We start from the raw sequence: 23,049 nt of genomic DNA, 5'->3' as shown, positions 1-23,049 counted from the left end.
AGTGGGTTAATTTTCTCAGTTAATGCTGATGTAAAAATCATCACAAAGATTGTATTCAATTGTCTTTCCTCGACTCAGAACTTTATACATAGTAGGCAGGTGAATGAAAACAATGTATTAAGTGCTTACTAGCTAGCAAGAACTTGGGATACAAATAGAAAAAGAGAGACATTGCTTTCAAGGAGCACACACTCCAACTGGGAAAGAAAACACTGCACAGGCAATTCTTGCTAAGCTGCAAGCAGATGGAAATAGCATGGAAGTCCTTAGGATGTAAGAGAATGCCTAACCCACCAATGGGCAAGGTAGAGTGGTGAGGTGATTTTTCTCTGGCAGAAAGGAAAGAGGAAAAGGAAACACTGACAAGAAGGCTGGGGGAAGATTCTGTGGTATAATGAAGTTGGGTTTCATTTAGAGATGAGCAAAACTGAAGCAAGGTTTTGACAGTTAGTTAGAATTTATAGCATCTGTATCTTAGAGATAACCCCTTATTTCCAACATAACAAAGAGCAAGAAGTCACAACCATATAATTTCACTAGATTTCCAAAAATTTAGATCCTATTAATAGAGTTCTAAACATAGTTCTATCTAAAATGTATTCATGTGGATCAAAAGGGGAGAAATATAAATATTCATTACAACAAAGCTAATTGGATAGGTAAAAATGTTATTCAGATTTCATATTACTGTAATTACAAAATAGCATTCACAATATTATAGATTCTGCTTAGATACATACCTGCCTGTGAATCCGTAACTCTGCAATTATCTCCTTCAGTCTTAGACAAAACACAGGCAGCAGCTGTATGCCACTCAAATTCATACAAACAGCCATTATCCCCCGAGTTTCTCAAAACCGGAGCACTTTCTAGATCACCTATCCATGAGAAACAAGAATAATGATCTCCACTGTCAAAAACCTTTTATTCATCCTGTTTAAAATAAACCTGAATGAACTATCACCTTCATATTAGGGTCATGATCAAAAAGAGTTTTGCCCTAATAGTGACCAATTTGTATTATTTCCAATTTGTTGAATTATCTGGAGTATTCTAAAAGCTCTTCACTTCAAATGATAAACATTTCATTGCTTTAAGACACATCAAAAGGAAATAACTATCAGCACTGATTAAAAGAAGATACACAAGAAAATTCAAATATCTAATCCAAATCAGAAATTTAAAACCTGAAATGCCTAGCTACAAACCATTACACACAAATCGCAACAATTTTTTATTATGTGCTTACTAGATGCAAATTGCTATGCTTCATGCTGGATAAATTAAGACAAAAATTAAACGGAAGCTCTCCTACCTTCAAATACTTGACACTTTAAAGTTCGAGATAATGACACATACAAGGGAATCAAACATATATAAAATAACTACTAGGTGATATGACAGTGTAGGATGAGAAAATCAGTAAAGTTCTCATGAAGGATGCATTCCTTGAGCTAAGTCACTGAAGCAATAGGGTCAGATCTCTGCACAATGAATGACTGATAAAAGAAATAAAAGAAATACACAGGTTCTACAAAAGCCAAGAAAACTAATTAAAATATTGTTTTTACCTGGCTTGCATATAAGTGTTATGATAGTTGTGATTGTCTTGTTTTGGCCACAGTCATCACCATCGGAATAGGAAAGTTGAATATTATCCTTATTTTTTATTGGAGAAGACACAAACTTGCCTAGATTTTTAAAACCTTGATCACCTGGAGAAAGAGACAGGAGAGGCAGAAAAAAACATGACCAAGTACATTTTAAACAAAAATTAAATTAAAAATTAAATTTATTAATAAGAGAAAAAAACGCTATTCACATCCAGAGAAAGCACTGTGGGAGTAGAAACACAGAAGAAAAACAACTGCTTGATTACATGAGTCGAGGAGATATGATGGGGAGGTACAGACTCTAAATGAACATCCTAGTGCAAACATCAACAACATGGAAATAGGTTCTGATCAAGGACACAAGTAATACCCAATGAAATTGCAGGTAGGCTGCTGGAAGGGTGAGTGGAGGGAAGGGAGGGAAATAATGTGATTATTGTAACCAAGGAATAACCTTCTAAATTGACTAAATAAACTAATTCAAATGGAAAAAAATAAAAATTTATTAATGAAATATTCTGAATATAAATAAAATTCCCTCAACATGCAAAGCCTGCCTTACTAGCAAATCAACTCTTTTTAGCAGTGAGGTGGTGCTCTGGATAAAATGCTGGCCTTAAAGGAAGACCTGAATTCAAATTTTACCTCATAAATTTACTATCTGTATGACCCTGGGCAAGAAACACAACCTTTTTCTACCTCAATTTCCTCATCTTTAAAATAATACCACCCACCTCCCAGAATTATACATAGTGGGGATCATACAGAATGGTATTTATTTTAAAAACTACACATTTTGTAAACCTTAAAAGTACTATATAAATACTATTGTAGTTCTACCACTAAATCGCAGCAGAACAAATAAAGAATCAAGACCCGAGGACTTTCCCAGTGCTGTTTGCTTTTATCAATGTCTGAAGGAGTCAGTTTGTTAAGAACATGGCAGAGAAACGGTAAATTGTTCAGTATTTATTTTTCAGTATTTTAGTAGAAATAAACAAAAGTCAATATTTTAGTAGAAATAAACCATAGGACGATGACTTTGGAATGAAAGAGAACCAGGATAAAATTAGCGCCTCCATCATCTCAGTTACATTAGACAACCTCTCCCGCCTTTGGATTGTCCGTTTTTATATTAGGAGGCGTATACCCCGGCCAGTCTCTACCATTCCCTCTGGTTCTAAATCTCGATAAATCTCTATTAAAAAGAAGTTTCATACACCAGTCGGTTTCAACAATCCCTTCTAACTCTAAATCTAGGAACTGTATTTGGTAGATTAGATGTCCACACTTTACGATAGAGCGGTTTCTTTTTTAAATTCATAGTCTTCGAAGCTTTGTATGCATGCCAAAAAGCCTTCTTAAGTAAATATATACACAGCTTGGAAAGCAAAGCGGCTGAGCGACCTCTTTCTTTTGTTTTGTTCTTCATTCAACCTTGGTGGCGGAGCGCCTCCAAGTGGCCACGTGTATATTGTACATGCATATATGTATGCGCATGTGCATGAGTATGTGTTTACATGTACGTATAAATGTAGAGCACACACCAGTGTAAAATATTAATAAGATGATGCTTCAGAAATGCCATAAAGTTCTTCCAAAAGGACAGGGGCTTTCCGAAGGGTCTTTAATCATTTCCTCCCTAAAAGTGGTCCAAATGCGTAATATCCGGTCATCGCCTGAGGTTTTCAAAATGCGCTGCCGAAAACCCAGAGGACCAAAAATAAATAAATAAAAAATAACCACACCCCGAATCAGGCCAAGGAACACATGTTCCTGTCGAGGAGGTCTGTAGGAACGCCGCAGATAAATGGGCATGTGGCATTGGAGGACCTTTTGCCACTTAAACTATGCTTAATTTATGATCTGTAGAAATGGGCGGGAGGCGGCGGCGTCAATAGACTGGGTCCGCCACAACAGCAGGGTGACAAAATCCGCCAGCGGGCGAACCACTCGACTACGGTGTATCACATGGTCTACCGTCACATCCCGTGCGACAACCTTCTGACAACATCCGCCGCCGCTATACTGCACTGACGAACCACAGATCTTCAAAATCCAAGGGGGCTGGGCTAGTCATTTAATCCCAAAAAAGACCCAGTAGGAAGGCCAAGGTTTGGCCACAAGGAGGCGCTGTGGCCCAGGATATGGGGGGAGGAAGGACTTCTAAGAAGGTCGTCGGGCGATTGCGCGGTCTGCGTATTTCCTGTACCGCCCCTCGCCTTCTTCCAGACAATTTAACTAGATAGAAAACTAGATAGGGATGTCCGATTTTTGTTTTTCTCAGTGTGTGCAGGTTGTCTGTTAGGACCTTTTGTGGGGAGTTAGAAGGTGAATAGCGAAAGAGCAAGACGAAAAGCTACACGTATATGATCTACATCATTTTATATATATATATACTACCATGTATGTCTGTCTCTATATATACACACACGTTCCTATGTTCACATATACATGGTAGGCAGATCTGCATGTTTCAACTAGATCTTACTATACAGTTAGGGAGCATTTCTCCTCTTCTCCTTTCCATATACAAGTAAGCAGTAGAGATGCAGCCCATTCAAAACGTGAGTGTGTGTGTGTGTATATATATGTATGTATGTATGTATATAAATCAAACCTAGATTCAAAAACTGACTAAGCCACTTTTCAAATAACTTTTAGTGGGGGTTCTTGCTTATATTAGTTAAACCAGGGAGCCACTTAAGTTACTTCCCATACTGTGGCTTAAATTGATTTGCTGTCAAGGGCAGGATTCAAACCCAAGCATTCCACCTCTGATCTCAGATAATGAGAAAGGTTTTAATCATGTTGACTGGGGTTTCAGGGGAAACTTATGGTAGAAACTGGGATGAAGATACAAACTGTAATAGGAATATCAACTATGCCTGGTAGGTGCACTGAATGGCATCAATGAAGAAAAACCCTTCTCTGCAATCTATAATCTTAGACTGCAGTTTAGGGAACAGGTTAAATGACTTGTCAAATGTCACAAAGTCTGGACATAGTACAAAGGCAAACCTTTGGTGTAAATATTTCTGGACCAAGATGGATTATCTGTCCATTACTCCATGTATTTTCTCTCATAAAAATCCGTTATTAATATTAGCTTGAGATGGAGGTTAGCAACTTGGAAGAGAGTTCTTCATTCATTTGCCCCCCCCCCAAAAAAAGTTGAACTCATCAAAGTGACTTGAGATAGCAACAGAGGAATACTAAAACTGAAGAGGAAAGAAAGAAAGCTATTGGGACAGTCAGCAAAGCCCTATAATTAAGAAGGAATATTATCCGTGTCAAAACTTTAAAAGAGGAAGTTACAAAGAAAATGAGGAAAATGGGAGTAAGGCAAATAATTTTTCAGGTGGCCTTAGAATGGTGGGAGTAGAAATCACATTCTAAAACATGCAAGATTAAGTGGATAATGAAATGGAGACATAAGATTACTTTAAAAGTTTAAAAGTAAAAAGTAGAGATGGGCTTGGTAGCAGATTACTATGTGAGGAAATTGTGAAACTTACCTTCAAAAGGAAAAACTTATAGGATGCAGAATATTTTCTAAGCAAATTACTAGATTCCACAAATAAAGGAGAGAATGTTGTTCTCCCTTCTGAACCTCACAAAAACCACACAATACCCAGAACGGAACAAAATTTTGTATCTGTTAATGACCACGGTAAAGAATATTAAGACTTCTCCATGTTCTGAACACTAGGAAAGCCTTTGCTCTAATTCCTATTAAATGGCCTAGAGGCTAACAAGATTTGTTTTCAAAGGTTTCTATGATTCATGGGAGAATTATGGATTGGAACATTTGTTTCCTGTTTAACTATCTTCCACCTGGATAAAACATATAGTATAACTATAAAATGGGGGAAAGTATGATGTAGGAAGAAATTTTAATTTTAAAAAAGTTTGAACAGATTAAACGGTCAAACTGAATTACTGTAACCTAGGCCCAAAAAGCAAATGAATATATAGGCAATGTCCAGAACACGGAGATCCTCTTACTCTGCCCTAGGTTGGTGTCACATTTCATAAAGGACAATGACAAACAAGAATATCCAGAGGAGGGAAACCTGAATAGTGAGTGGACTATACAGATACTGTCACATGAGTGTGAGTACTGACTGAAGGAATACAGGATATTTATAAACTATGGAGAAGAGAAGGCTTAGGAATGAACATGACAACTGTCTTCAAATATTTGAAAGAGTGTCAAGTGACTTAGACTCATACTTCTTGGTCTCATAAGAATTCAGGGATTGTGGGTACAGTCACAAAGAAACAGACTTTTTGAAAAATATTTTTTTATTTTTTATTCCAAATTTAATACAAACATTTCAATATACAAAGAACAAAAAAAAGATTATTTACATATATGAAATCACAAATCTCTAATGCTTATAGCCTGCTTTTTACAAATAAATAATGAACTCAACATAATAGTTTCGAAGCTGTCTTTCTTGGCCGTCTCCTCCAACCTTCTTTTCTGGATTTTTTTTAATGTTTTACTTACCCTCCTTTCTTTTGGCATTAGTATTGGTAGGTCCCTCTTCTATGGTCCTTCCCCAGTCCCCATAAATGTTTCTTCCAAATTTTTCCAAGAAACAAAAAGTTTTAATATTTTTCTAAATTCAAATATAAACATATACACTCATCTGCAACTTTTAACAAAGGACTAGTCATCCATTTAAAAATAATAAACATTGATAACAACACTGCTTAAGAACCAGAACTAAAATTTTGAAGGAGCCCCAAATTTCAGAATGTCAGAGGTATTTTCATTGGAGGAAAAAAAAAAGTATGCTTAATATGGCTGAAACACTAGTAGCAAAGAAATTAAAACTAAGCTATTAAAGCTTAAAACTGACTATCCTAAGACTTCTGGCACCCTCCTTATATTTTCATCCACTGGGGAATGGCTAAACAAATGGTAGTAAATTAATATAATGCCATAAGAATAAACAAAGGCACATGAAAAAATTGAAGTGAGCAGAACCAGAATGGCATCCACAATGAAAAAAACAAGAAAACAATCAAAACTAAATGCTATGAAACGACAATGGCCACTTCTGGCTTCAAAGAAGATATAGGAGAAGGCACTTGCCCACCTCCTATCAAATATGGTGAGACATGTATAAAACTCAATGGAATTGTTTGTCAGCTTTTGGCGGATAAAGAGTGGAGGGAGAGAAAATGAATCCTATAACCATGAAAAAATGCCTAAAATTAAAACCTTGGTGAGACTATGGAGTGGAACACTATATAATGTTGGAGCTGAATGTGCTAATTAATATTTCTTAGCTGTTTGCCATGGATGATTCTCAAGGAGAAATATGGAATGATGAAGGAATATGTTAGGAAATAGTGATGTTTAAATCAACAAAAGCTACCAATAAAAAGTTATCAGTGATGACAAAAATGCCATCAGAATCCTTTTTAAAATAAACTATTTTTAAAAGTCTGTAATATATTATCCTCAAATGGAATGTCTTTTCTGTACTTTGAAAAAACCATTGCTGTATGCCCTCACAATATAAAAATATGAAAAAAATTACTTTTACATTCCTTCCACATTATTTTGAAGTGCATCACCTTACAAGAGGTGTCAAACACTGCAGAATAAAGCCCACATTATATTAAAATATAATTGGGAAATTTAATAAAATAAAAATACAAAAATGTCAATATGTGGCTTTTTAAATCAATATGCAGCCCTCAGGGATCCTTATTTACAGTTTAGTAGCCCCATTTTCTTCATTTTTGATTTCATTTTGACACTACTGATCTACATAAATGTAGATGATTCAAATGTGTATCACATGACCAACTCCTGCTAAAATTCTTTCACTTAGCCAACATTTTCCAGATGATTCTTTGAAACTAGATTGGTATTCTCAGCTGACGTAACAATCCAGTTAACACAACAATCTTATAAATATGCTATAGTACTAAACAAAGGAAAACAATCAACTATTCACTTCTAATCTGGAAAGATAAAAAGTTCAAGAACTTTGGCATTAACTCTAATATTTTAAAAAAAGATCTTACTAATATATAAAACTTCTCAGTCTTTGCATTAAATAAGGCACCACTGTAAGGTTCTACTTAACAGAAATTTATCCAAGACTGCTTTATTTTTCCGTATTTGATGGTCAAAGTTTGGTCCAAGCAATGTATCCATTATCATGGGACTATAAGAAATGAAACTCTGCAGTCACCATTCCATTTGTGTCAAGTTTCATTTTTAAAGAAACATATTTTTTGTGGTAAAGATTTTATCTCCCAATCTTGCCCTGGGGTTACAAGCGCAATGGTCACTCATAAGCCTGAACCCAGATGTTTCATCTGCTCCTTTAAGCAGTCTAGTGGTTACACACACACACAACCCCCCAATACCACTCCCTAAAGAATGGGCTGAGTACAGACAACCAACTGACTTTAGCTCCACTGTAACTCAGAATTCTTAACTCCATCAAGTTTCACCAGTCTCTGATAGCAGACATTATAGACATGATGAACCGTTACACTCAGCTAAAAAATAATCTTGAAATGGAAATATACAATATTATTGATAAAGACAATGACATTTCACTATGAACTGATGTCAGGTTTCCTCCCATGAGCAGTATTTATAGTAACCTTTTGTTAGTCGTCTGGATCTGTGACTGTGGAAACTACTGATGCAAACGTTTAACATTCAAGAAATAATAAGCAATTACTTCTGGATTATCTTATTTAGAATTATCCAGAATACTGTATATAGCCTCTACCAATGCTCAGTCATAGTGCCTGGGGCACTGCGGAGGTAAGAAACTTGTTTTTAATCATACTGACAACATATGCAGAAGGTGAGTACTTTTAGGACAATAGTTGCTTCTTTTTGTCTTGGCATCCAATCAACTATTACTGTGCTGACACATAGAAAACACTTTAAGATGCTTAAATTGAATTCAGTGTATTAAAGGTACGACTTTCTTAGGTCTTCTCAAGTCCAAGGTTGGCTCTTTTATCTACTATACAGTTTTGCCCCTCATTATATTCGATCTACTTTGCCTTGCAGCCACAATAACCCATGCTTTTTGCATGTTAAAACATGAAATAATTACATGAAATTATATTCAGAAGTTTTCTACTGGGAAAAGTAGTAGCCAGTTATTCCCACTAACTTTGCCAGGAACACCACAAACATTCATATTATATATGCATATAGCTATAAACATAGCAGGCTCTCTCTAAGGAAATAAAAGCTTTCTCAGTCTATAATTTAAAATAAAAAATCTTTTGTGTCTTTTGGTTATATTAATGTTTTAATAAAAACTCAGGTTTGATTCAGTTACTAATTGCTAAACACCAAGATTTGTAGGTTTTTTTAGAGGAAAATGGAAAACACACTATTTGAAACTGTGCCTGGGGACAGCTAAGTGACTCAGTGGATTGAGAACCAAGTTCAGAGATTCAAGTCCTGGGTTCAAATATGACCTCAGACATTTCCTAGCCGTGTGACCGTGGGCAAGTCATTTAACCCCCTTGCCTAGCCCCTACTGCTCTTCTGCCTTGAAACCAATACACAGTATTGATTCTAAGATGGAAGGTAAGGGTTTTAAAAAAACAAAAACAAAAAACGGTGCCTGTTGCAGAAAACCCAGGCTACTTTGGTCATCTAGATGAAAACGCTTAGATTTGGCTTTTTCTTCAAACACAACTTAAGATCTGAGTGATTAACTATAAATACTATAAAAGCACAATTAGTTTATAGTATTATCAACATTGCTATCCCTAAGATCACATAACACCAGAGGGACAGAGTGCTTTCTTTGTGATTCTTAATATTAACAGCCTTGCCAAAAACCTCTCTTCCATTTATAGCTGATCTTTCTGACCCTCAAACTTCAGCCTCAGTCTAAGAAGTTCTCTAAGGCTCCCAAACATGTAGCTTATGAATAAAATATTTATGTCTCTGAAAAAGCAGCCGCACCTCATATCCTTGGTACCCTCTAAATTTAAAGTGATAAAAAATTTTATAAGCCCTAGAAGAAAACTACTGCAGTGTTTTCTCTGGATGTTATACTCACCAACAGAACATATAGCTGCATCTTCTGGGCAGCCTTTAGCCTTCCCTTCCTGAAGTACTTTGTGACAGATATTGATGAAAATGTGTTTCTTTCCTGACTCTACATGGCTGCTATCCACAGCTTCCCAATTTTTCTCCAACTCTAAAACAGAAAAATTTATTTTTAGCCAAAAACAATAGTCTAAGTCACCGCCACCACAATTAATCTAAACAACATTTGAGTTAAATTTCCTTAAATTATGCAAGTAACAATGTAAATAAAAAAGATGACATTTTCAGGATTCTATTTTAATGTGATTGATTTTTAATATATCATGTCACCAGTGTATGCTTTAAAAAGGTAAATACTATTCTTCAGAGCCTCATATTAAGCCAGCTACTATTAAAGAAACTTAAAAAAAAAATAAGCTACATGAAAAGGAAAAAAAAACCCAGCCTGATTGAGGGGGTGGGTAAGTAGACATTACCCTAACATCAAGTTTTAGATCTGACTCTTCAGTAGTAGTTTTCAACCTCTTACATCACCCAGAAATTTGTTACTAAGGGTCAAGAAGTTCCTTTAGATACCCCCCCCCCAAAAAAAGGGGGGGGGGAACCTCACAATATAGGTGAGGAAAAAGGATCTATGTAGACTCACACCCTTATTTCAGTTTTCACACACCTTTGAAAGTAAGTTGTGATTAGAGGAATTACATGTGACAATAAAAGCACACCTGCATATACAGTGAGGACCCCTGATACTGCTTTTATATGCACACATGAATACATGTATGCAATACTGTAAAAATGGAGATTTGAACCCCGGACTCCAATCCCCAGAAGTCCTTGGCCACTTCCCAGAATGCTTTGTAATCTCACTGAGATCCTCACCTTGGCGAGATCAAAAATTTCTATTTAAACGGATTGTGAAGCCTACCATACCAGCTCTTTTTCCTGTTTCCCCTTCCAAGCAGTCACGTCTCTCATGATGTAAGTGAAGTTGAATGGGCCTCTCGGCCCACCTAGACACATGCTTTCTTACTTGTACTTTCTTAAATTCTTAACCTTAAATAAATCTCTAAAAAATGTAATACTTCTAGAGTAAAACTAATTTTTACCTGCCACAGTTTGGCCAAATTTTAATCTTAACAATACATACACATACTACAATGCATGTATAAATACCTACATGTTTAATGAGAATGAGGAATCAGGCTTATTTTCAAAGAGAAACATTTCCTTTTCAAAAATGCTAACTTTTGAAAAGAAACATAGGAGTCTGGTCCTAGGGCCATGATTAGCTATATAGCTTTAGATAAGTCAGTTTGTGTCTGCTTCTTTTAATTCTTTTTTTTTAATGGCAATACCACTATTCTTTACAACAGAGTTTGATGAAGATAAAATAGTAAAAACTGAAATAAGGGTGAAAATCTGAATACTGGCAAGATCTATACAACCCAAGACCAGAAGGTAGGGAAGGTGTTTTAAAGGTCAATTCCTTCTCAATTCAATTATCCAAAGTACTAAGAAACCTTGGGCAGGTGAGTAGCTTTTGCTGGATCTACTTCCTCCCTGTAATATATGAAATCTAGATTTTCTGATTTCTTAAGGGTTCTTTCCATCCCTAAAATTCAATAAGCTAAGATTTGACTATCAGGCAATTATAGGAGAGAGATAAGAGCTAAAAATACCTCCATTTACCCATTTGAGAAAATTGTAGAGACAGAAGAAAAGGGAGAGAGGATTTAATGCCAACGTCCACAAGAACTTTACCTGCGTGACGAACCAATGAAGACAAATCATATCGCCTATTCCCATCAGTAACTCTACAAAGAAGATCTTCTTTCTCTTTGACACAGGCATATTTTGTATCCCAGGTGAAAAAGTAGGTGCAGTCAACCTCACCCGTGAATACAGGAGTTCCTTTTCCATCATTGCCTGTGAAGGGAAACATGCACACCACACACACATACACATGCACATACAAACATTTGCGCACATGCATACACACACAAAATGTGGTTATTATGGTCAAAATCATAGAAGCTCAAATAGTGAAGGGAAACACTGAGGTGTTTATTGTCCAGTCACAAATCCATACCTAGGATATATGTTTACTAAGCAATAAAAGGCATAGATATGCATATAACACTAAAATAAAAAAAGCACAAGTTAAAAAATATTCAGTCAAGAAGGCTAAATAGTAACAAATAGACATCATACTAAGCTTAATCCCTCTGCCAATACTAACATTTGTGAAAGTGTATTTTTATCATGCACACTTCCCAATTTTCCTCACTGCTAGATAGTGTTTCCTGAAAGCTTTAACACACATACCCTTCCAAGGCCACTCTATATCCATACCATTTGTACTTTTAAAGACCCTACTGTTTTGTAAAGAAGTTTATCTTGAGCATACTTCCTTCAGCTCCCTTCGCTATTTCAGCTTATCATATCCAGATTATTTGTAGCTTCATTTATTTCTTTTAGGCTCTAAGATTGAAATTATATACATCATTCTAAGTGTGAATACAGTTTTGCCTCATATTACTTTCATCCAATACTCCTCATGATGGTATTCTATTAGCAAGTTGTACATTGGGCCAATGTCTTCACAAAACAATCTTTGACTCCTGGTCCCCTTTTCTAAAGATTTGTGGGAAATTTAAAGTCCAACATCCTGAAGTTGAAGTATTTTTTAATAAATACAAGTATCCCTTCCACACTGCAGAGGGGGTTAGGAGCATGGCACCCACCTGATCTGGAAAGTCCACATAAAATTTTTTGGCCCTCCCATTGTACCAGAGAAGAAATCTGAAAGCTTTCTTCTTCTCTTATGGGGTGTTTATAGTACCATATATGTTTTATGAGCCATTAAACTTTTAAAGATATCTCTACATTTCTAGTCTCAGTTTGTCAACTGCTGACTTTCATAATCTTTTTGCAAACTTTAAATTTTTATTTTAACTTTTAAAAGGAAATTCTATTGATATTATTATAGAGTACTCTACACATTTTGTTATGTATTTCTGAGTTTCTAGGCTCTTTCTGCTATATGGCTTCAACAAAATTCCCATTTCACTTCTTATGCTGACCCACATTACATCTAAACCACTATGGGAAAAGTCTTGATGTGGAATGGAAACCAAACTGACTGTACTATATATAATAATGTTCATCTGCTACATTTTTATTAAAATATATAGTCCAATGAAATTTTCTGCTAATTTATAAACAGTGAAAAAGCTTTGCAAACTTATACTTTTTGCCACATAATATTTTCTTTCAAATGATTTACAAAAATGTTAAATGAGCACTATCCAGCAATAAAAAATAATAAAGCATAAAGCACTTAAATGATGGTCATATGTAGGTTCTTAACGCTGACCCTTCAAAGGTTTAGAGGGACATTGCAAGAAAGCAGAAAAAATTACAAACTAGATACTAGATATTGTGTACTGTATAAAAAGAGATATAGTCAAAGAAAAGTCACAAGGGTGGGAAAGAGAATATCACATGGAGAAGACAGCAAACATATGAAACTTTATAAGGTCAAATGTTCTAAGGAGAAATAAAAAGAGATGAACCAGGGATAATGTAAACTTCCTCAGAAAAAACATATTAACATAGGAAATGCAGTGTTTCCTAAATAATTATGGCCAATTAATAACTATACATTTACATTTAACATAGGGCCTTAATATCTGTCATATTGAAAATGGATTTGTGTAAACTAGTAGAAGTACTGCAAAAAAAAAAAAGGATAACATTAAATTAAACCTCTCCCCAAAGGATTACTTTTACCTAAATTTACAGTAAATTTTAAGTCTGACTTCACTACCCAGAAAATTATTGCTGTTGTAATCATTATTATCTTATTTATTATTATTAACTGCATAAGGCCAAAAATATAGGCCTTTTTCTTCACCCATGTTACGTAGGTTTCCAAAACATAGGGCCTTTACCTCAAGATTGATAAATAGAAACATAACAGATTTCTATAGACAGTTTTATATATGAACCACATGTAAGCTGCTGTATAACAATAGTGCAGGAAGGATATTTGTGGTTTTTTGAAATGCCACAGCCCAGGTTCAAAAAGCCTTCTCTAAAACAACAAAGGTTCATATGTGTCCTATAATAAGAAACTGCACAAATGCTTGTTCACCAAGAGGCTCATCTCCTATGAACATAACATACAAGACACATTAACACATAAGACAATAGGCCCAGTGGAAAGAATGCTAGACCTGAGAGTGTTGGCTAGGGTCCAAATTTTGCCACAGACATTTAATATAGAAATCCAACTATAGATAAGTGAATTGTCTGAGCTTTGGTTTCCTCAGCTCTAAAATGGGTAGAATAATCCTCACATTGCCTATCTCACAGGAGGGTTGTGAAAAAAAGCACTTTGAAAACCTTTAAATGCTAGAGCAATGTTATTAAAATTACTATTGCATCTGCCTAACTCCATTGTAAAAAACCCAGATTATGCTTGAGCAAAAAAACTATGAAAAATATTAAACTATATCCTTTTGTTAAACTTAAAATTATATCATTTCACTTAAGACATATAAACTAATAATGTATTCAAATTTTGTTGTGTACTATGCCTTAAAAATGGAATAGCTTCCTATCTTGTCTTGAAGAAAAACTCTTGAAGAAAAACACTTTGCTAAGAGGGGAACTACATAAATAAGGTGTGTATTATTTATCCTGATGACTGTCAGCTTCTGGTCACATACATGTTAGAATAGAATAAGTTCAGAAAAAAGATTTAGCCATCTAGTTTCTTCCTGCAATCCATTTCCATTAAAGTTTCCTTGAAGTTAATTTCTATGCCAGTATTGACATTTCTTTCTAAATTTGAGATGGTGACAATAATGACATGACAACACATATTTATTTTGTACTTTAAAGTTTGCAAATGGTTTCTAAATATCCCCATTTTTCTTCAGAACAATGGTAGATACTATTAATATCCCCATTTTACAGGTACAGAAACCAAGGCAGAAAGAGGTCTGGCTTACCAAAAGTCATATGGCTAGTAAATATCTGAGGCCAGATTTGAACTTAGATCTTCCTGAGTTCAAGTCCAAAGTCCAATAACAGAACAACCATTTATTTATCCAACATTAAGTGTCCTTGAAAAAGTCTTCCATGAAAAAGGATTGTTTAGGTATGTCCAACTTTTTGTGGACAATTTACCAAAGCAATACTGTCCATGGAGTTTTACTGGCAAAAACACTGGAATGGTTTGCCATTTCCTTCTCCATTGAATTAAGGAAAACAGACTTTTTTAAAACAGAGTTTAAGTGTGTGCCCAGGTCATACAGCTAGGAAGTGTCTGAGGCCACATTTGAACTCGGGTCTTCCTGACTTAAAGGCCAGCACTCTCTCCACTGAGCTATAAGCTACCTCAAAAGGAACCATGCTAGGTATTAAAGGAAAGAGAGAAAATACAAACATGGATAAGATAGAATCACAGTATCTCCAGAGGGTTTATAATCAAAGAGAAATAAGATAGAAATGCACACAGATAAAACTTTTAAAAGCAGACTGAGTTTTGATGAGGGGAAAATCACTCCCATCAGGGCAATATGATGAGTCTTGAATGATGAAGAGGGGAAAAAGAGATCAAGAGAATAGGACTTACTTTCATATCTATCACATCAGTGCTGAACAAATGAAAGCAAAACAACAATTTCTAATATGCTGCTGGCACAGTAGTAATAAAAAGTTAGGGTCACAGGAACAGAAAACCAAGTGAAATACTCCTATCCATTAGGAAATAGAGGAAAAGGTTATCTTGCCATAGTGAATAAGGTCCTGGCTAGTTCCCAAAGAAAGGTTACCATTCCATTAAGCTCTCTTAACATAAGGTCATCAGTTCAGATGTAGCAAGTATATTAAACAGAAATATAACCTCACCTGCTGATTTGTTGCATTCAAAGTTGATGACTGTCATTCGCTGAAAGCCTGAGCTGCATGCATCTCCATCAGGATATATTAAGGCGAGGTCCCCATCAGAGTATCTAGAGTTCATTAACATAAACACATTTTACAGAAAGTCTGAAAATTTTCTCTCTCTCTCATTTTTCACATTAGGTCTTTTGACACATAAAGAACCAATTAGTTTTCTAATAAGATAGAGCAAGCTATCGAGCAACAAAAATTTTTCAAAGGAAATGGGTGTATCATTTAAATCAAGTCTTTCAACCATTTCAGCCTAAGTTAAGAATTTTAGATGTAAGACAAAAAAATTCAGATTTTGTTTGTTTGTTTTGGGTTTTTTTTAAACCCTTACCTTCCATCTTGGAGTCAATACTGTGTATTGGCTCCAAGGCAGAAGAGTGGTAAGGGCTAAGCAATGGGGGTCAAGTGACTTGCCCAGGGTCACACAGCTGGGAAGTGTCTGAGGCCAGATTTGAACCTAGGACCTCCCATCTCTAAGCCTGGCTCTCAATCCACTGAGCTACCCAGCTGCCCCAAAAATTCAGATGTTTTGCATTGCGTTTTTATCATTTTCCCTCCTTGTAAATAAAAATTCTAGGTTTAGAATGGAGAAAATGCCTAAGATGAAAACACAGCAGGATGTAAAAGGTCAATTATAGCAATTTCCAAAACAATGTTCCGTGAAACTCTAATATTCTACAAAAGACTGTGATGCCAATAATTATTTCTAGGGGACAAGTAAAGAATCAATGACTCTCAAAATCAGAAAAGATCCCAGAAATTATCTCGTAAAACCAGTAACTGATTAGTTCTCAATAAGTAGTCATTCAACAACCTTCCAAGGCATGCCATTCCATTTTGAAACTTCTGAATGTCAAGAAATTTTTTTCTCTAACATCGAACCTAAATTTGCTTCTCTGAAACTTCCACCCATACTCTTAAGTTTTCTCTAAGGTAAAGAGAACTGGTCTAATAATACTTCCTTTACTTAATTGTCCTCCAAATACCAAAAGATAATTATATCCTCCTATCCCATTCTCCCTCATAATATGTATCTTGTCCTCCCAGATAAATACAGCTAGTTCTTCCAAATAATCCTTATACCCTCATGATCAAGGACTTTCACTATGTTGGCTGCCTTCCTCCAGCTTAACAACATCTTTCCTTTAAAATACACTATACACCAAATATAATCTCCCCAAGACACACTCCAAGACTATCATCTCCTTAGTCCTGGACACTATGCTTTTCTATAATGTTGTATAAGACTGCATTAGTTTTCGTGGCTGCCATACCCAAAGTGATGATTCTGATTGAGCAAATATTCCACTAAAACATCCAGATCTTTTTCTAACCATGCTTCTCTCATCTTATACTTATGATGCTTAATTTTAAGGCTTTATGTTAAAGCCTTGTTAAACTTCACCTGCATGGATTCAGACCAATATTCTCTAACCTGTGAAGATCACTTACTTTCTTGGAATTGCTAATGCTTAGCATAGTGCCAGCACATAGTAAGTGCACAATAAATTTCTAGATGACTTGACTGTCTCCTCTCCCAATAGGTTAACAGGAAAACAAAGACTTCTCAAGAAGTACAGTAGAACCTAGGCTAGAGACTAAGAGAAGAGTATGCAAAAGTAAGCAAGGTCAAGAGTGGTTTTTTATTTAGTTGTAGAGCATGAACTGCTCAGAGTGAGATACAGAAAGCCCCACTAATGGGCCAATATAGGGGGCAGCTGGGTGGTTCAATGGATTGAGAGCCAGACCTAGAGACGGGAAGTCCTAGGTTCAAATCTGACCTCAGACACTTCCCAGCTGTGTGACCCTGGGTAAGTCCCTTCACCCCCATTGCCTAGCCCTTACCACTCTTCTGCCTTGGAACCAATACACTGTATTGATTCTAAGACAGAAGGTAAAGATTTTTTAAATTAAAATTTAAAATTTAAAAATAAAGGGCCAATACAGTAGACTGTGACACTGACTTCAGACAAGAAAATGGTCTTAGTATAAGACAAAGGCAGAGTTGTGGTGGATTTTAAGGAAAAGACCTCACAGACAAGCAGGCTGCTTCTAGACCATACACCATGAGAGCATAACCAAAACATGTCAGTTTCAGAATAGAGGAACAACATGCAGCCCTAAAAATCTTTGCTTAGCTCAGCATTTGATAACACCAATATTCCTAAAATCTTAAACGAGTCCCTAAGCATCCCTAAGTCATGGCGGCTCAGAATTGTGTTAACTGACATATGGAAAACTACATGTAGTGGTTAGGAAAACTGCCTTAATTTCCTTTATTTTGCTTCCATATCCACTAGAATATCAGATAAGTAATATATGAACTCTGAAAATATATTTCAAACTTAAAAATGTTAACTGGCCAAATTAGTTTTGGAAGATTAATCAGAATGGTACAAATCAGTAGCTATTCTCACATAATCACATAGCTCCACAATATTTTTAAAAGTAAAAAAAAGCATTTATTTAAATGTCTTGTTATATGAAGCTACCTTTAAAAAGCTATCCTTGTCCTATAGCTATTTACAAGCTTCCAACTCACGCTACAATTCAATATCAAATTTGCCATAGAATAACACATCTCAAAAAAAACCCCAGATTTCAATTTAATGATGTAACATCAATTTACATACAAAAGTAATTAATATCTGTGTAACTTCTACAGAAATTGCACTATTTGTAACAAATGCCAATAACAAGAACAATCACTCATATTACAAAAATAGAATTCCACAAACTTAATAGTATTTAACCATTTGGCAATAAAATCAGTCCTACAAAAAACCTAAGCCTCAGTGTAGCAGGAAGAAATGCTGACTTAAGGATACTTTTCTCCCTAGTTGACAGAACTGGGGAGTTGGGAGGCCAGGAGAGAAAATAAGTTTCTTTTTTTAAGTAAATAAGCAGAGGTATGGGTCATCATCGCCCAGAAGCCACAACAACACACCGAAGAGTCTGGTTCTGGTATCTTCCTGCTATTTTGACTTGTCCTGAAGGATTCTTCTTCACCTGGCAAACAGCAGCTAATTCTTTCTCACTACAAACTGGGGCTTGACTTTCTCCACATACATTCATATAATAAAAATATTCTTTCCCATCTGCAGCAAAGTATGGTGAATCAAAATCTAAAATAAAAACAAAATGAAATATATATTTAGTTCCAAATAAAAGAGTTCTATTCCACTACTAAGGAAAAGAAACAAGTCTTTCCTTACTTCATTTCATTCAAAATTCCTAATTTAAGTTCCAAACTAAGTTCAACACTACAACTTTCTTGCCAGGAAAATCCATATTACTAGACAAGAGAAGGAGAGAAACAGGGAGACCATAATACACCTACCTTTCTGGGTGAGAGGGGTAAGGTCAATAGAGATATCATGTTGCTCGCTATTTAAAATACAGGTTTTACTTTCCAAATAATCTCTGTGGCAAGCATACTCTGTGATCCATTCAATTTCATATCGGCAATTGGACTTAGCAGTAAGCTTAGGAACTGTGCCCTAATAAAATCAAACAGAAAAGAACAGTTATTTAAAAGCACAAAGTTCCATCCATGTCTGATAAACATGCTACAAGCCAAAATAGGAGATTTGCTTCATTCTCAGACAGCTAAACAGACAAAAGGCCAAACATGTAAAAAGATTAATTTGAAGATGACAGCTCTCTTCACAGGAGGACTCCCTATATACTCATCTCCCCACCTGCTTTTAAAACATTATGACTCAGTAGAAATTCCATTTATACACAACTTTCCAAGAACTGAGTAAATTACATAAACTATGTAAATGAGTAGTCTGCATATTACTTCTGATACTTGCTGGGAAGATAAGAATGTAAATAAACTAAAGACAGAGGTCACATACATACATACACACACACACACACACACACACACACACACACACACACACACCTCTTAGAATATTAACTAGTATTAGAAAATTAAATAATCACATAAAAATTGAAATACTTGAACAAATAATAGCCAATTTTTTAAAAAATGAAAGAAATATAGAGGAAGCATTTTTGGTGACCAAAATGATATTAATAATAAAATAAAATCATTATCCAAAGAGTAGTTAATCAAAATTGGATCACTAGAGACTTGCATTACACCTCACATTTGTAAAACTCAGAAATCTGCAGGCTTGCCCTAACAAATTAGCTCTGCTCCTTGAACCCAGAAGTCACCTAATCTCTCTGAGCCTCAAATTTTTCATCATAAAATGAAGGAGGAGCTACATTATCTCAAAGGGACCGTCTATCTAGCTCTTTAAGTCTATCAATCCAATACCCAAAATCTGGACTAAAAAGCAGTTACTTAAGTAATGATAAAAACAAAAGGCCTTATAAGTTATGTCCCGGCCATACTCTTCTGATATAGGCTTTCAAAGAAAACTTATTACACCTCAAGAAATACTTAAATAAGGTCAAGCATTGAAAACCCCAAATAATCCCTTAAAATTATTATAAACTTTGATAACAGTTATTAAGCAACTAAAAGTACCACAGAAATAGACTCAATATAAGATTCAACCTGAACCTAGCCAATGAATTTAACTAAAATAAGCATAAAATTTAGTCCCTCCAATAATATGGAATTGGCTACTGGCATAGAAAATGCTACATCAAATTATTAACAATCACATAAAAAAGTTCAAGAATGCTAATCAAAGACATTAAAATTATATAACCCTTAGATTATACTTGAAACCAACAAAATTGGCAAAAATAAGAAGAGATGACAAAATTCAATACTAGTTCAAAAGACATGGAAACACTGCAAAAAGAACTACAAACTAGTCCAGGCACACTAGAAAGTAATATGGAAATAAATACACAAATTTTAAAATGTGCATACCCTTTTACTTAAGAACTATGATTAGTAGAATTACACCCTAAGGAGATTACTGACAGCATTTGGGGTTTTTTTGTTTGTTTTTTATGAAACTAGATCTACTTACTCTTTTTTCCTATAAGAGTAAAAAATCAGAAACAAACTAGGTGTCATTTATAGCTGAGTAAATAACACTGTGATATACCTATAATGGTATTTTTTTCATAAGTAAGAATGAATACTAAGAATTTAGAGAAATATGGAGATATCTAAAAAATTAAAGTTAAACTAAAATAACAATATGCATGCACACTGACTAGAACCATGTGGTCAAAGTCAACAATAATCACAAAAATTCTTATTATATATGTTAAAGGAGGTCAAGAGAATAAGGACAACATAGGCATGATCGGATTAAAGTCAAAATATACACTATTTTAAAGAGGAGTTAACAATTTGAAAATATATTACATACATGAAATAATGTATTCATTGATTTTGACTTGCAATGCTGTTTCTGTTATCTGTAATTGCCAATAAAAGTCAAAATAAAATTCATGATGCCCATGTTAATTGTCTCTACCTAATAAATGGTGAGGACGCCTCTGCTGTCTCTTGGTTACACATAGCAGATGCTTTGTAAATGCCTGCTGGATTGAACTAGCAAAAAAAAACCAACTGATTCTTGCTAAATGCAGAACTTTACTGTTGGGTACAAAGATACTGCCACTTAAAATTGTAAAGATTGTTAATTTCATGGAAGTAGGTACTCAAATCATATCTCTTTGCTTTTAGTTTGCCTTCATGAGCTCTTATAATTAAAAAAAAAAAACACAATCTGATGGCCAGTTTTCTGGAGAAAAGCTCCCTCCCAAATTATATGGGCTCCCCTGAAGACACAAATGGTCAATGCTAGGGTACCTATCATTTTATAATTCAGCTTTTAAAAAGGAAAAATCTATCTCCTCTCCTCACCAATTAAATTAGGCCCCATGATTACGCCTGAGAGCCCAATGTTAAATCTTTATCTACAAAATGAAAAGTAGGATATAACATAAAAATTTAGAATAAGGGCTAGTTTTAAAGATAAGGAATGTATTTAGTTTTTACTAAAAGGCAAAAATAAATGATGTATAAATCTGGGTGTCTTGTTATCAGCAATCCAGCTTTGATCAAACTATATTTGTGTTATCTTATATAAACAATACCTTGCTAAAAGTTTTATAAAATTCATCACAAGTCAGAAACCAGCAAATAATAAGACTTCCTAATTCATAACTAAATTCCTTATATCAAAGTCCCTCTCAGGTTAAGAAAAATAAAAGCCAATCTCTAAGCTGGGCCTACACTTTTGCAACATCTTATTATTTAGCCAAACTTAACTATACAGGTCTTATCTCAATTTTACAGATCTACTTACATAGAAATTTAATCTTTTACTGCTCTTCCCTTTATATCCAATAATGTAGAAACATAGTCACTCCCAGACCATGTAAGCGGCATTATAATTTAGGAGCAATTTTAAAACTTTTAAGAGGCAAATAACAAAATAACTTACTTCTCTTCTCTCAGATGGACAAATAAATGTAATAGTCACTGCTGGAGTATGACCTTCACAAAAAGCAGGACGATCTTCACCTTCTTTCACATAACTAAGGACAAGCCTAAGATACATATTAAATAGATGTTGAATTAAGAATTCAAATTTATGTTTTATAGAGCACCATTTGCTTCCAACATAGAACATTTACTCACATTTAACTTATCAATAACTTGTATTTAAAAATCATTTTTCATTACCAAAAAAATAAACTCCAATGGAGTCTTTAAATGAGTACTGTGTGGCTAGATCATTTAAATGTCCTCTTTAAAAAAAAATGTTTTAAAGTGGCCCTCCTACCACAGGCAATAATATATATATATAAAGGAAATAGTTATTCAATTTTAAACCTGAATGACACATACACCCTTCCCCCTTAATCAGGCAAAAAAAAAAAAGGATAAATCCATTTTTAGGCCAGTAATCTATACTAGCACTTCCTCTTCAAAGTCAACAGTAAATGGCTGCCAAGTCCAAAGTCAACTGCCAGTTTTTTTGTTTTTTGTTTTTTTTAATAAAAGGTAGTCATCATCACTGGTTTAGAAGCTATATGGTCTCACTGAGACTTTTCAGGGAAGGACCTCACATGATTTTACACAAAGCCATTATATGGCCAGATTTACTTATAATTCAAGTTAAATGTCTTAACTTGATCTCTGGAAAATATTCTTGAAAACCCATCTACTGAAGATTTGAACAAGACATAGACTTGGATTCAAACCAGGAGTTTTTTAGAAAATCATTTCACTAGCAGAATTCACCCCTCCCTCACTCCATTAAGGTATAGCATAATCGGAAGAATAATACTAAACTACTACAACATTTTCAACATTGGATATTTTTCGCTACCACCTCTTTGACACTGGTTCTCAATCGCCAATGATTCCCCCCCACCTTTGCCTCTGGAATAAAATATGATTTATTCTGTTTAACTTCTAAAGTCCCCATAACCTGGACAACAAGCTATATT

The 23,049-nt window shown here is 34.9% G+C and overlaps 1 protein-coding gene across 1 annotated transcript in view; it reads right to left on the bottom strand.

The window, feature by feature from the left end:
* IGF2R (insulin like growth factor 2 receptor) overlaps positions 1-23,049 on the bottom strand; it is a 144,434-nt gene that overhangs the window by 63,795 nt on the left and 57,590 nt on the right. The window contains exons 7-14 of the mRNA XM_001371399.4: positions 22,038-22,143; positions 18,983-19,142; positions 18,590-18,767; positions 15,598-15,701; positions 11,440-11,604; positions 9,689-9,829; positions 1,572-1,715; positions 741-878 (exon numbers count right to left, since the gene is read on the bottom strand). Coding sequence (XP_001371436.1) covers positions 741-878; positions 1,572-1,715; positions 9,689-9,829; positions 11,440-11,604; positions 15,598-15,701; positions 18,590-18,767; positions 18,983-19,142; positions 22,038-22,143 — 1,136 coding nt within the window. The remainder of the gene's footprint in view (positions 1-740; positions 879-1,571; positions 1,716-9,688; positions 9,830-11,439; positions 11,605-15,597; positions 15,702-18,589; positions 18,768-18,982; positions 19,143-22,037; positions 22,144-23,049) is intronic.

This window comes from Monodelphis domestica, chromosome 2 (genome assembly GCF_027887165.1).
Source record: "Monodelphis domestica isolate mMonDom1 chromosome 2, mMonDom1.pri, whole genome shotgun sequence".
In the NCBI taxonomy this organism is placed as follows: Eukaryota; Metazoa; Chordata; class Mammalia; order Didelphimorphia; family Didelphidae; genus Monodelphis; species Monodelphis domestica.
The sequence above is the reverse complement of the archived record's forward strand: the minus strand, read 5'-3'. Positions and strand labels throughout refer to the sequence as shown.